The following is a 15,288-nucleotide window of genomic DNA, read 5'->3' as shown; positions in this document are numbered from 1 at the left end:
TCATATTGATGGATTATTGTTGGCAATTTTCATTTTATTTGCATTTATATGTCCATTTAATTAAATCAAGAGAAATTTATCATTTCATTAAATAACTACATAAATTTTTAGTTGTCAAATTAAATTTTCAAAATATAATTAACAAAATTATTTAGTAAAATAAACAACTAAATATTTTTAAGGAGAATATCCAATTAACATGTGTCAAATAAAAAGAAAAAAGTATATTGGATAGTAAATGTGTTTGCTTTATTACAAATTTTCGTTTTATGACTTTGTTATAATAGACCTTAGTGATAAGCAATGATCATCCATGAAATCCACCCAAGTTCGAAAAATTCTTTAGGATCATAATAATCATCCATGAAATCCACCTAAGTTAGAAAAATCCTTTAAGGTCGTTTGATAGATGGTTTGACAGTCATGAGTTATGTAGACATTAAATCCTGCATAAGTAATATCATATTTGACAGTTGATTAGAAAGTAAGTTATTTGTGTATTTAATTTGTAATATAAACACCCCACTAAAATATTAACAAGTTATGAGGAAATCTATGTATCATTTTATGCATAATAAAAGATGAAGTAACTAACACATGAATAATTAAACTCTGGATAACTATTTTCAACATAAACATAAACTAATGCATAAATTTCTTCATAACTAATCGTTGTATTACTAAATACCTTCTAAATTCTAAATTTAGATAGCTATCAAACTACCCTGAATACCCTTCTTTCCTTTTCCTAGGCGAGTAAAGGAAATTATACAATTTATTTGTTTTTTGGTCTAAATCAATTATCTCACGATAATCCCCAAAGGGTGACACATGCACCTCCCTTTCAAGAGAGCAAAATTGATAAAGAGGCTCTTTAATTATTTGTAGAAATGGTGCTGTAAAATGACTTGACTAGTTGACTTGGACTTTGAATAAAAACAATTTATTTTTAGTATTCTTTTCTAGAACAAACTTAATTTATATGAAACTTAAACTTTTAAAATTTTAAACTTAACAGGAATACTTGTTCAAAATAAGAAACTTTTTCTAAAACAATCTTCTTTTATATTACGGCATCCTTGAAAGTGGCTATTCAATTTTTCTATATTTCTCTAAATATAGGGGCAATATTCCTTTAAATATATTGTACTTATTCATGCTTAAAATCTTCTTCTTTTGTTTTTTTCCAATCCCGTTTTCATATTTTTCCAACAATTGGCCTAAGAGAGGAAATTTTGCCTAATATAATATCCACCCCAATTTCCTACCATATACTCCCGCCGTTTCGGAATAAGTAAATTGTTAGGATATTTATTGAAGTTTTAAAATAAGTGAATCATTGAATTTTTTTTCAAATTTACCCTTATGATTTGACAATCAACTAACTTTTGAAAAGGTATTACAAGGTTAATTTTTTCTTTTTTAGGGGTAAAAATAAAAAATTGTATTAAATTTTTGTCTTTAATGTTTTTTCCTTAATATATGTGTGTCAAAATTCATAAATTCATTTATTGTGAAACGGAGGGAGTATTAATCTCTCATTCAACTGAGAATAAATTCGACTACCTACCCTCCTTTTTCAACATCACCATTTCCATATCCTCTCTGCAATTAACCATGGATAGAGAACAAGAAGAGATGCAATTTCTAGGCCTCTTTGATATATACATAGAAGCCTACAAAGTCATCTACCAATGGAGGAAAATTTTCAGCCAAATCACCCTATCGTTGATCCTTCCTATGTCCTTCATCTTCTTAGCTCACATGGAAGTTTACCATCTTTTCTTCTCTGACCTTAACCATTCTGAGTTTCAGCTCGAACACACTCACACGGGCACTGCGAAATACAACAAGATCTCTGATCACATAAATAAAGAGCTAACCTCTCTATGGCTTTTCATAATTGTCTATTTCACTATCCTCATCATCTTCTCCCTTCTTTCCACCTCTGCTGTGGTTTACACAATTGCTTCCATATACACGTCACGTGAAATCGGCTTCATGAAAGTTATGAGCGTTGTCCCCAAAGTTTGGAAGAGGGTTATGGTGACTTTCTTGTGTGCTTTCCTTTGTTTCTTTGTATACAACCTTGTTGCCTTCTTTGTCTTAGCTATTTGGTTTGTATGGGCTTTCAGCATGCAGGGTGAAAATGACGGTCTTGCTAAGTTTATTTTCGTGATCATGGCGATTGTTTATGTTGTTGGATCCGTGTACCTGTCGGTTATATGGCACTTAGCTACTGTGATAACCGTATTAGAGGATTCATATGGGATGAAAGCCATGCTCAAAAGCAAGGATTTGTTGAAGGGGAAGATGAGAATAGCCTTGGTTTTCTTTTTCAAGCTCAATCTCTCACTTGGTGTCTTGAACTTTATTTTCAAGAAGTTTGTGGTACATGGTGGGAACCATCATATGCATCTAGGGATGTTGTATAGGGTAGCGGTAGGGTTTCTTTGTTTTCTCTTAGTGTTAACGTTGATACTCTTTGGTTTGGTGATTCAAACAATCATTTACTTTGTCTGCAAGTCCTATCACCATGAGAACATTGACAAGTCTGCACTTTCTGATCATCTTGAAGTTTATTTGGGAGAGTATGTATCTTTGAAGTCCAGCGATGTGCAAATGGAGAGTTATGAAGTTTAAAAGTATTTACTTGTAACTTCTGTGGGTGGAACATTTCTCTATGTATTTGACCTTTTCAATGGATAATATTTATGAGAATTATTATAATAGTAAAGATTACTTCCTCGCGTGCATTTTACTTTTCTACTTTCCTATTGGCACATAGATTAAGAACTAATAAATGAGAGGTAATTTTACCATACTAACATTTGAATGTAACAAATTTGATGCTTTGAAAAATGCATTAGATAATGAATTATATTTAATGCTAAGAGTAAAATGGGTAAAAATAGGTAATTTATCCATTGATTTTAAAAACTGAACAAGTATTGTTGAATATCTCAAAATGAAAAAACGGACAAGTAAAGATGGACGTAGAAAGTAAAACCTACATTGTCTTCATCAGCTTTGGTCATTATGTATGTCATAATGGTTGTCTAAGATTGTTATTTTATGTTTTGATTGATTATGCTTGACTAACTCAGGACAACTCATTTGTACGTTGATATTTGATTAAATAAGAATTTCATATTTCTGATAACATTTTTGCTTGATTGTGCTAGAGTAGAATTAAACTGGGACCATCTTTAAAAGGATGTGAGCAAACACTCAATGGGGTCATTTGAGGGATAAAACCTTCACATATCTTATTAGTTAATTTATCATCAAATAGAAGGGACGATGTTATAAAACAAAGAGATGAAGGGTGACATGGAGAAATATCTAAAGAACTAAATAGACCGCAATCCAATTGTTATTGTAAAAGGAGTTGATGCATTCTCCGCACTCAGAACAAGACGTTCAAAGTGGGTTTATTGACAGATCCCATGTTGTAAAACCCCACAAAAACATAAATTTTGCTTTTGAAAGGAGCACAGAAGCAGTAATACATCCTTTACCGGTACAAAAACAATAACATACCTCAGATGGTGGAGAGCAAACAGACTGCATCTAGGCACAGGAACTGAGTGATGATTTTTCACTTCCAACAAAATTCCTACATCCATTAGTACAGATCTAACGAGTCCAACGGTTGTAAGGACCTGTATATCTCAGCTATTAAATATCATCTTGGGAAACCATTTGACTGGCGTATTCCACCACCCTACCAACTTTTATTTTGACAGTTTAGAAGTTACATTGGAGGTGGGGGGGGGGGGGGGGGGGGGAGGATAAAACAAATGAGCTGTGGGCATCACTTGGGTGCCAACTGCTGAGAACCATCCTACTTTTCTTCCTTTTTTGATCCTGATACGGCTGCTGTTGCAGCAGCAGTCATGGCAGCGGCAGCTGCACCTAATTTTACACCTCCTGCAGCTTTAACAGCACCACCAATTTTTGCAAAAGCAGCTATTCCTCCGATGAGGATGGCTCTCAATGCAACGGTTGGTTTTATACTCATACTTGTCTACCTGAGGAAAAAATATCAGAGTTGTTAAGTCCCATATCACCTAAGAACAAATATCACACTGGCATATCAAAGAAAAGATATTAACACAATTTTCTCTGAGATGCAGAAGCAGAAGCTTGCGGAAGACAATAAAGAGCCCAACTTACATAATCCTAAATTACAATAACAATATACCCAGTGTAATCCCATAAAGTAGGGTCTGGGGAGGGTCAAGTATACGCAGTCCAGACCACTACCACAGATAAAGTAGAGAGGTTGTTTCCGATAGACCTCCGGCTCAGCACAGATAATAGCATAACAAACAAAACACATAAAAATAAAAGACAAAATAGGATAACACATCGCTAGATAATAAAAGAAACAAGAAACCGACAGAGTAATACTATAAACTACCTATTCGAGATCACAAACATCATCAGAACACTAAGGACAAGAAGCTACAGGCACAAATACAAAACAAAGCACTCCTCCCTACACTCCACCCACTAACCCTCTACCCTAATTCACGTCCTCCACACCTTCCAATCAAGGGTCATGTCCTCCATAAGCTGTAACCGCTCCATGTCATACCTAATCACCTCCGTCCAATATTTCTTCAACCTACCTCTACCCCGCTTAAAATCATCCATAGCCAACCATCCATAATCCTAAATTAAAAATAGAAAATAACAGATAAGGGACTAGATAAAATCTCTCTGCTAGAAACTACGCACCACAAAGATCATTTCCTTCATTTCCTAGAATAAACAAAAAAATAAAGTACTGCTGCACAACCTCCAAAATGGCAAAGTTGTAACAGAAAGGCTGGAATGAGTTTAGCAGTTTCAAATAAGTCCTACAAATGGACTCAAAAAGTCACAGGAATTTCGAGAGAATTCTTAGTGACCCAGCACTAGAACCAAAGGCAAAAATATACATGATAACCACAACAGATGGCAAACTTATTCATGGCAATCCCTACAGATATTTTTCTTCTGCAAATTGTAACCAGCGCTTTCTTATGTGAAAGAACACCGGGATATTAAGCATTACAGTTGCAGGATCCTCCCATCCATAAAAACGAAAAAGCAACATAGAACTCCCTGCCATCTTAGAATCAACCATGAGATTTTGAGAAGTGCCTTTATTGCAGCTTTTCTATTTTTGTGATTCTCCAAGTGTTAGGTACTGCCCGAAATAAATAGGTGTTGGTTTTTGTTGACACGTCTTGCACCATGTCACTAGCATGCTGCAAGAACAAGGCACAACCATGAAGACAAACCAGCAGAATGCTCCATCTATAGTTCAAATACTTCGTTTATCTAATCAAAAAGTTTTCAACTCCCACCAACATCCCTGCACTGACTGCAGGCTAGAAGGCCCAAGTTCCTCTGATCTTCCACCAAATCCATGCATTCCATGGTCAGAAATTATACTATTACATGATGCACATCCATTAGATCAGTAGAGCCCTCATTACAGAACCACCTGTTTCCATTTCAACAAAAAAGGGAAGAGAACTCGGCACACTTGACATATAATTAGCCTTCATTCCAGCAGCTGGCATGTACTTCAAGGAAATCCTAACTGTCCTTCTCACACTCTTGTGATAACTTATGAACCTATAAACCGCCTCTATATTATACAGATACAGTATATTTCATGGATCATTGGACTTCTGAAATTACCAATATAATTAAAAAGCCTCATTAAACTAGCTTTTTTTTTCCATTACCCGCACCTATATCCTTCAACTGCAATATAGAAAAAGTGTCAAAAGAAGGGGAAGGGGGAATGGAAAAAAGCAAGATGAAACAGTGAAAATGATGCAGCTATAAATTGCTTAAAAAAAAACTGCATTGAAGAAGGAGAAGCTGAAACTTTTTTGAGTGTTTTTTATTTTTCTAGATGGTTACAAATGTCTAATGTCAAGATGATTCTAGATACTACAAATCTAGAGTGTTCTATGTTCTTCCACAAAAATCTCCCTCAAATATCTAGCACCATCTAATATCTAGATCTTTCTTATATACACATATCAAATAATTATACTATCCTTTTCTAGATTATTCTACCTAGAATATCTAGATATTTCTTCAACATGATTATCTAGAAATTACACTAGACTATTCTAGAGACTTAACTAGAAATCTATGATTCCAAAAAATCTACTTGAATATTTTCACACTCCCCCTTAAAGTGATTTTTTGGAAGCTACCCTAAACTTGTTGCGGAAGAACTTAAATGAAGCTTTGAACCACTCCTTCGTGAAAATCTTGATAATTTTTGCGTGACTCCTCTTTCTTCTTCAAATGCTGAAGATTTCTCGTTAATGATTGGCCCTTGTTGATTTTTATCATGTTGAGTTCTCGAGCTCCCCCTTCCTCTGAACTCCTCCACAACTTCATTATCTGGTGAGCCATATATGATGGGAAAATTTGAAGCTCTAGGATTCAAGATTTTAGAACTTACTCTTTCTGAAGCAACTCCATAACACAAGGTTATTTTTTTAGTATCAGTCTCCTTATTTGATTTGATGACGATCTTTTGTTCGGGCCTATCAACCAGCTCCCAAGTATCATTTTTATTAATCATGGCAAGCTCCTCCTCCATTGCGGAAATCCAAGCTTCATGATCTGTTGCTTCTTCAAAGGAAGATGGTTCCACAAGAGCAAAATTACATTGCTCATAAACTTCAGCTAGTGACTTGGTCTTCAACATAGGAGAATCTAAAGTTAATTCAACAACTGAATTGTGCTCTTTCTAATAATAGGACTGGAAGACATATCACTCGTCTGCGGATTTAGAGCTGCAACTGAAGTACTCCCATATTGGTTCTTTACAATAATATCTCGATTCCAATCATAGTGGCTAGACTCGTCCACCGCAAGATCTCTACTGACAAGCATCATCTTCGTACGAACATAATGCACTTTGTACCATTTTATAGTTGTGCTATAGCCCAACAAAATATAGAGTTCTGCCTTGTTGTCCAATTTTTCTTTTTTAGCATCTGGACCATGGGCATAGCACACCGAACCAAATACTTTCAAGTGTCTCACAGACGGCTTTATACCCTTCCATGCTTCAAATGATGTCATGTCTTGGAGTGCTCTAGTTGGTAATCTGTTCAGCAAATAGACTGTGGTATTGATTGCCTCAGCCCAAAAACATTTGAGTATCTTATTTTCTGCTAGCATACATCTCGCCATCTCCATCACAGTTCTTTTCTCTCTCAAAAACCCCATTTTGTTCTGGAGTATAGCTAACAATGAATTGTTGTTGAATACCCACATCTTTACATTACTTGCTGAACTGATGCGAAGTATATTCAATTCTATTATCAGATCTAATATACTTTAACCGGTAGCAGCTCTCCCTTTCTACCATAGCCTTGAATTTTTTGAAAACAGAAAACACCTAAACTTTGCAACTTAAAAAATAGACCCATGTCATTCGAATTAGATCATCTATAAAGAGAATAAAATAATTATTCCCACTCAAAGAAGTCGTCCTCACTGGTCCGCATATATTTGTATGAACCAACTCTAGCTTTTCCTTCGCTCTCCAAAGACTTCCTTTAGGAAAGGATCGTCTATGCAATTTACCAAATTGATATGACTCACAAACATCTCGGCACATGTCAATTTTGGGTACATCAAGCACCATACCCTTGGATTGCATATACACCAATGAACTAAGGTTGTAATGACCGAATCTTTTGTGCCAAAGCCAAGTATCACTCATTTCAACATTAAAAGAGCAACTTCCAGCAGAATAGCATGAAACTAGAAAGGAATTACCAATCATGCTAATTTTAGCTACTTCACAACCTTTAGGATCATAAATGATACAGTTTTTATCCTTAAAAGTAAGTGAATAATTATTGTGAAGCAACTGAGCAACACTCAACAAGTTGAGTCAGGCTTGGCACATAAAGAACATCGTTTATGATTTTAATACCTTCGTCCATAGGGAATTTCATTGATCCTCTTCCTTGAGCTTGTACCAGTGCACCATCTCCAAGCTTCACTTTGGTCCTATCAGACCTGTCCAGGTTAACAAACAGATTTTCATCAATCGCCATGTGCCTTGTGCACGCACTATCGACATACCAATTATATCGATCAACATGTGATGTATGCGAAGCCATGAATACCTCCTCCTCTGTTTTTTCAACTTGGTGATCTTCCACAAAATTTACTCGCTGGGAAGACTGGCCACTTTGAGTTTGCTTTTGCCTGCAATACTTCTCAATACGCCCATACTTTTTGCAGTATCTGCATTGAATGGGAAACCTCTTGGACTTCTGCCAACAATTCTTCTCCAAATGGTTTGTCTTTTTACAAATACCACAAGGTGGAAATTTTCCTCTCCTCAATAATTCACTTTGGTATCTACCAGATTTCACTTCTCCAGAGTGGTCTGAAGAGACTTTTTTGCCTTCTTTTTGTTGCTTGAATTTATGCCTTACTTGAAAGGCATCTTCGACTATCCTTTCACTTCTCATAGTTACTTGTTGCTCTTGGATTTGCAACTTAGAGATCAGCTCAACTATTAAAAGAGTAGTCAAGTCACAAGACTCTTCAATAGCTGAGATTTTTTATTCAAACTTGTCCGAAAGGCTGATCATGATCTTCTCCACAACTTTTTGATCTGGAAAATTTTCACCAAATATCCTTATTTGATTCACAATATCCATCATCTTGGAAGAGTATTCTTTCACACTATCGGAGTCTTTCATCTTCAAGAGCTCAAACTCCCACTTCAAGGTTAAGACCTTGACAGACTTCACTTTGTTGTTGCCTTCAAACTCTTCCTTTAGCTTATCCCAGGTTTCTTTGGCTGTCTCACAAGCCATAATCCTTGTAAACATTACTTCCGTAAGGCTTGAATGTATGCAAATGAGAGCTCTTGGAGATCTAGTCACCAACTCATCTACTTTTTGATATCATTGAGATTTGGGTTGTCTCTCAATGGCTGGACAACAGGTTCTCTCTCAACGACATCCCACAAGTTGAGAGCCTTCAAATAAGCCTTTATTTTAATGGCCCAAATATGATAATTCTCGCCAGAAAAAATAGGAGGACCCGTCATTGATTGATTTTCTGGTGCCATATTTTCCAGCAAACAGATCCAAGAAAAAGAGCTTAAAAAAGATGAGTCAATCAACAAAAAACAGATTCAGATCCCGTAAGAAATGGGCTCTGATACCATGTCAAAAGAAGGGGAAAGGGATTGGAAAACAACAAGCTGAAATAATGAAAATGATGCAGCTATAAATTGCTACAATGAAGACTGCAGTGAAGAAGGAGAAGCTGAAACTTTTTGAGTGTTACTATTTTTCTGGATGGTTACAAATGTCTAATGTCAATCCCCGTTTATACTTGTGTAGGGATGATTCTAGATACTACAAATCTAGAGTGTTCTATGTTCTTCCACAAAAATCTCCCTCAAATATCTAGCACCATCTAAAATCTAGATCTTTCTTAAATACACATATCAAATAACTATACTATCCTCTTCTAGATTATTCTGCCTAGAATTACCTAGAATATCTAGATATTTCTTCAACATGATTATTCTAGAAATTACACTAGACTATTCTAGAGACTTAACTAGAAATCTATGATTCCAAAAAATCTACTTGAATATTTTCACAAAAGGGCACTCTGCCTCTTTAAAACACTAATTTAACCATATCTAAATATTAGTTTAAGTTATAAGACATGAATTAGTCTTTGAACCTCCTCCAGTAACAAATTCATGTACTATTTCAAGCTTAACAATTCATTGTCTCCAGCACAAGCTGATTTTACAAGCAAGTACCTCAACTTTGGCTTCAACTAGTCTTTTTCTCATCAGAACAATCAGTTTTCAAGTACCTATCTAAGGACATTACATGATGCTATTTGGTCATTACATCTCACATATCATCTACAAAAACATATTGTAAGCAGAATTGCAGTCAAAATTCTGCAGAAAACCTGAAACAATAACCTTCCAAGATATATGAATTTTTCCAGTCAGTCGATGTATCCACACCATTAGTCCATTGCGTCTTTCCGTTCATATTCATCAATTCAAAGTTGATGATTATTTTCTACAACCATTAGCATGGCATGACCAGGACTATTGTGATCGTCTAGGACTTGGCCGTGCCTCTTAGGTGGGTCAGACTCATGTGCCCTCGACTTCATTAAGATGCCCTTAATTTTACCAAGAAGACAATTACTGAGTATTGGAATTAAAAGGCCTAAAATGGGGCAGAACTGTTGCAGCCTTAGTTGTGTGTTCCATCCTACACCATAAGCAAAACAAGTCTATAGAACAGCCGTAAAACTAGCAATGTTACATGAGCGATGTTGGGCTTCTAGAAGCCCAAAAAGTTTCATAAAATGGACGTCGTAAAATACGAATGATCAGAGGGATGTATGTTGAAATTAGCCTAGACCATAAATGATCACATCTCATAGAAGGTATAAGTAGCACACGGAAGATAAAGCTACAACACACAAATGGTGGTAGAGGCCGATATTTCAACAGTTGAAGCTACAACCATGAAAATGGATGCAATGCAATAAAGCATGAGGAAGAGGAACCTGCTTCATCGTTAGATGGTTGACAAAGTACTCTTATAGATGAGGAAGACGAAGCAACAGATGTTGAAGAAGAGACTACTAATATAGAGCTAGCAATCTTGGTGTTCAATGATATCTGATGATGCACAACAAGGAACTAACAAGGAAGGTGTACATTTCTATGAGATAATGCAAGATTGTACTGTACTGCAAACCAACCCCAAATTTGCAAATCTACATCAACTTAGCAAACTTCTTGATCACATAGCATGTTGCTTACTCATCAAGAGCACCACACAAAAGTCCTCTAATTACCTATTCATAAACTAATCTAAAGAAAACTTGTCTTGCCCCATGATATAGAAATCAACATCTACTAATCCAATAAACTAACAAAAAAAAAATAGTTATCAAATACATTGACCTTCTTAGAATATTAGAGAGAGGTTGTTTCTGATAGACCCTCGGCTCAAATAAAGCATACAAAATAAGAAATAAAAAAGAAACATAATAGTGAAGAAGCCATGTTAAAAATTATGGAGAAAAGAACTGTAGCAGCAACAAATAATACGATAACCGAAGGCAAGAAGGTGTTGCAAATGCTCTTGAATAAATAAAGCTGGTGGAACTAGAGGTGCATTGTATTGTTGACGTTTGTGAGAATATGATCAATGATATAGGCATAAGATGGAGGCGTTGTCACAGCTTCAAATAGAAAGACAAGTGAGCGTTCTGATTATGGAATTAATCTATGGTTACAGCACTACTTGGGAACCTCTAGGAGTTTTAGAAAAATATATGCATCTCATTAAGATAGAAGGCTATATCATAAAGTCTTCATTTGAACCAAGACCAGTCATCTCAGAAGCATAAAATTATTATGCTTGTAGATATGGAGACATTGATCTTGATGATCATACAGAACAAGAATGCTTGTATACAATGAATTTACACAATTTCCATTTGATCCCGTAGCATTAAGTTCCTTGATTTTTACATTACACACTTTTGAGGACAAGGATGAGTTGAAGTATGGAGGTTTTTTTTCAATATCTATGGTGCCCGAGCCAGCTTGTTCGCCCCTCGACTAATTCCACGGAATACTTGCCACCTCCGACCAACAATAAGTATTAGGTAACTCTATTCATCAAGGCTAAGACACATGGGAAGAAATCACCTATTTTTTTTTTTTGTTTAAGCTGGACTCTGAACTTGGGACCTCATAGTTATCGCCCACTTCATTGACCACTCGACCACACCCTTGGGTGCAGAGTTGAAGGAGGGAGATTTGATATGCTATGAATTTCTTAAGCCTCTTAAAGCAACTGGAAAGGAATTAAGGAGGCTCAAGTAAGCATTGGCACTAATGGTTTATCTTAGAGAAGCATGTTAACTCACTTCCGTCCAACTTCCCTATACATAACTTCCTTTGAAAGGACTTACCTATATTTTAAGAAATGAACTAGCCCTAATTTTTAGCTTGACTTTGTGATTTTTTTTCCAGTAACAAACTTCTTGATCACATAGCAGTCACCACATAGAAGTCCTCTATTACCTATTTACGTAAGAAGTAATCTAAAGAAAAATTTTCTTGCCCTATGATATCGAAATCTAACATCTCGTAATCCAACAAACAAACAAAAGATATTTGCCTCCACAGATTGAATTTCCAAACTTTCAGATACATTAACCTGCATACAATATTGTCAAAACTATTATGGCTTCCAATACAAGTATGATACTACCTCGTTCCTTTTTTTACTTGTCATATTTCGTTTTACTAGGGTCAATTTGACTAATTTTTGGAGTTGGAGGCAGAATTGAATTAGAATAATTTAAGATATTAGATGTTGGATTTGCAAGAGGTGAAAACAAAACTAGGAGGAAAATCTAAAAGCAGAAACTGCGAGAGGATTGGTCACTTACAGCTAGATTTCCGCCTGCCGGACGATGGAATGAAGCACAAAGGAAACGGCTTTATTTGAAAATGCAACGGGGATTCGTTGTTGGATATGGGAATCGGACAAAATCTGGGGAAACCCAGGTCGTTATTAGTACAACATGCTCAAATATTTAGGAGGAATCAGATTTAAGTAAAGTTTGTATTGAAGTTCTAAAATAAGTTTTGTCATGGCTTTTGAAATGTGAAGGGGGTCAAAACTGCCCGATATATTTTGAAATGGAATAGAAAATTTCCTTTTTATTTGTTTTGTTCAAAAATGTTTTCCATACCACGGTGGTCAAAAAAACTTGTTCCCTTCGAATAAGATGCACCTATGACCATTCCCCACCTTTGTTTTTGATACAAAAAATCTATCTCCGAAAGCATTTTCCTTCCCTCTGCCACACCTCCATCCCTTCGCCGAGCCTTTACTTTAATGATTGGGAAAAACACTCCCTTATCTAAACTTGGAAGCGTATCATCTTCTCTATTTTGAGAACAATTTGACCTCAAATTCACGATTCATCATCCTTTAGTACATCAAGGGGCAAGAGATCACAATCGTTGAAGTTGTTGTGCACTTGGTAGTCTGGTGGAAGGTCAATCTTGTATGCATTGTCATTTACCATCTCAAGCACTTGGAATGGTCTATTGCCTCGAGGCATAAACTTAACCTTCCTTTAGGTTGGGAAATGGTGCTTCCAAAGATGTACCCATACTCAATCGCCTAGTTTAAGTGCAAGCCTTTTTCGCCTTTTGTTCACCTTCTTTGATACCTCTTGATTCTTTTTCTCTAGATGAAGTCTCACATTCTCATGTAGCTTCTTCATTGCTTTCGCCTTTTTGTTACCATCTAAACTTATCAATACATCACTAGACAAAAGAGTGAGACCTAAAAAGGAAAGTGTAAGACCCCGTAAAAATTTCAATGAATTTATTTTTGACCCTCTCTCGTGCGTAATGTGACTTTTGACTTAAATTATGTCAAGGGATGTTAAAAAGGTGTTTTGGGAAAGCTTTGGAGTTTTTCAAAGGGGTTCAGGACTATTTTGGGAACCTAAGGTAGTAAGCCTCCGCAATAGTGGCGCGCCACAGCGCTTAGCCTCTAAGATAAGGGCGTGGCATGGAGGCTAACCTCCGCGATAGCGGCGTGCCACGCCTCTATCAATTTTTCATCCAGTTTTTATTTTTTCACTTGGGATGAGGGGCTTTTAGTCCTTTTACCCCTTAAATGACTTATAAACATCAAAGTGACCCTTTTCCTTCATCTTTTAAGATCAAAAAATTACTTATTTTCTTCTTTAACTCCCAACCCAAGAAAGCTCAAGGGTTTTACAGAGAATTCATCATTCAAGCTCCAGACATAAACTTCTCTTCAATTTCTTCTATATTTCAAGCATGTTTCTCGTTCCTTAACTTGAATTTTATATTGTGGCATTTATTTAATCAATATTCACGTGTTTTAATTGATGCATTTTAATTGGGACTAAATTGGTGCATTTTGATATTGATTGGAATGGGTGACATGAGTTTCCCCAAAGTGATGAAATTTTGACTTGACAATGGTATTAACCCCAACCCACTTTACAATCTTGGTTTTAAATATGAATATTTACATAGTTTATCTTGTCTTTGAAAATATTGCATTGCATTAAAGGATAAATGGATAAAAATGATTTTATAATGCCTTTGGTGCCCATAATTTTGGATTTTAATAGAACTTGAGAATCTAATGGTTCTATGGACTGGTTTGACATAATTGAATTAGCTTGTAAGCATATTGGTACGATGATACCATGTTGGAAAATTCCTTAATAAAGACTCCTAATGGTTGGGTTTATGTGCAAACTGTTTCAATTTGGGATACAGGGAATTATGAAGCTCACCGTGAAGGTATAGTCCCGGGGGGGCCAACATTGAAAGCCACATTTGCCGGCGTGGGGGGTCTATGTGACCATGTGTCTGGATACACATTATATTTTTGGATGGCTATCGCCTTGGTATCTTTAGTCTTACCTCGGTTTGTACGAATAACACGCACTGGGGCCCTTTTAGTAGAGGGAGATGGACCTATATAGCCCGTGGTTGCCTTTAGGATGGAGTGAGATACACAGTTCAGGCTAATGGTTTAAACTCTCATGTTCATGACCCTTGTCACTATCCTGACATCCTATATATGTATTTATGTTTTTTTGATTGGTTTTTGGCAATAACATTATTTTATCCTTTTTCCCTAAGTTACATGCCAATGCTCGCCCCACTAACCATTACTGAATGCTGCATAGTTTCATGATGTAGGGTTCGAGGGTTTTTCTATTACCCCTGTGCAGTGTTAGGTGGTGTGGTACATCTGTTGATTTGTTGTAAAGTGGTGAGCCTCTACCTTCTGGAAGGCTCGATTATTTCATTGATTTCTTTACAGTCTGAGTACCTTTAGATTCTTTTCTCATAGTCGGGGACATATCTCGACTTAGTTTGGTATTCTTGGTTTAGAGGATTTTGTGGACAAGTATTGGGTTGGTTGTTTGTTTGATTCTTAGAACTTTCATTTGGTTTATCTATCCTTCTTATTATTATTTTTGGTTGGCTTTCACTGTTTACATTTATATGCTCTTGAGGTAAGGCTAAGGGGATTGTCTCTGGCCCATGGTGGGTTTATGATTACCCGTCATGGCCAGACTCGAGTTTAGATCGTGATAAGCTTTCCATCAGAGGACGGTTAGGGGTCATTGGATTTCCATAAATCCATGTCG

At 36.1% G+C, this 15,288-nt stretch overlaps 2 protein-coding genes across 2 annotated transcripts; one reads left to right on the top strand and one right to left on the bottom strand.

The window, feature by feature from the left end:
- Positions 1 to 1,502: 1,502 nt before the first annotated feature.
- Positions 1,503 to 2,753, top strand: LOC107868827. Its single transcript, XM_016715457.2, has one exon. It carries the CDS (start codon positions 1,618 to 1,620, stop codon positions 2,641 to 2,643), a length of 1,026 nt encoding a protein of 341 aa, XP_016570943.2. The 5' UTR covers positions 1,503 to 1,617; the 3' UTR covers positions 2,644 to 2,753.
- A 697-nt stretch (positions 2,754 to 3,450) lies between these two features.
- Positions 3,451 to 12,754, bottom strand: LOC107869643. Its single transcript, XM_016716143.2, has 2 exons — positions 12,520 to 12,754; positions 3,451 to 4,034 (listed from the first exon to the last, which is right to left on the bottom strand). Exon 2 carries the CDS (start codon positions 4,022 to 4,024, stop codon positions 3,848 to 3,850), a length of 177 nt encoding a protein of 58 aa, XP_016571629.1. The 5' UTR covers positions 4,025 to 4,034; positions 12,520 to 12,754; the 3' UTR covers positions 3,451 to 3,847.
- Positions 12,755 to 15,288: the final 2,534 nt, after the last annotated feature.

This window comes from Capsicum annuum, chromosome 4 (genome assembly GCF_002878395.1).
Source record: "Capsicum annuum cultivar UCD-10X-F1 chromosome 4, UCD10Xv1.1, whole genome shotgun sequence".
Classification (NCBI taxonomy): Eukaryota; Viridiplantae; Streptophyta; class Magnoliopsida; order Solanales; family Solanaceae; genus Capsicum; species Capsicum annuum.
Note: the sequence above shows the minus strand (reverse complement) of the source record. Positions and strands in the feature narration are given on the sequence as shown.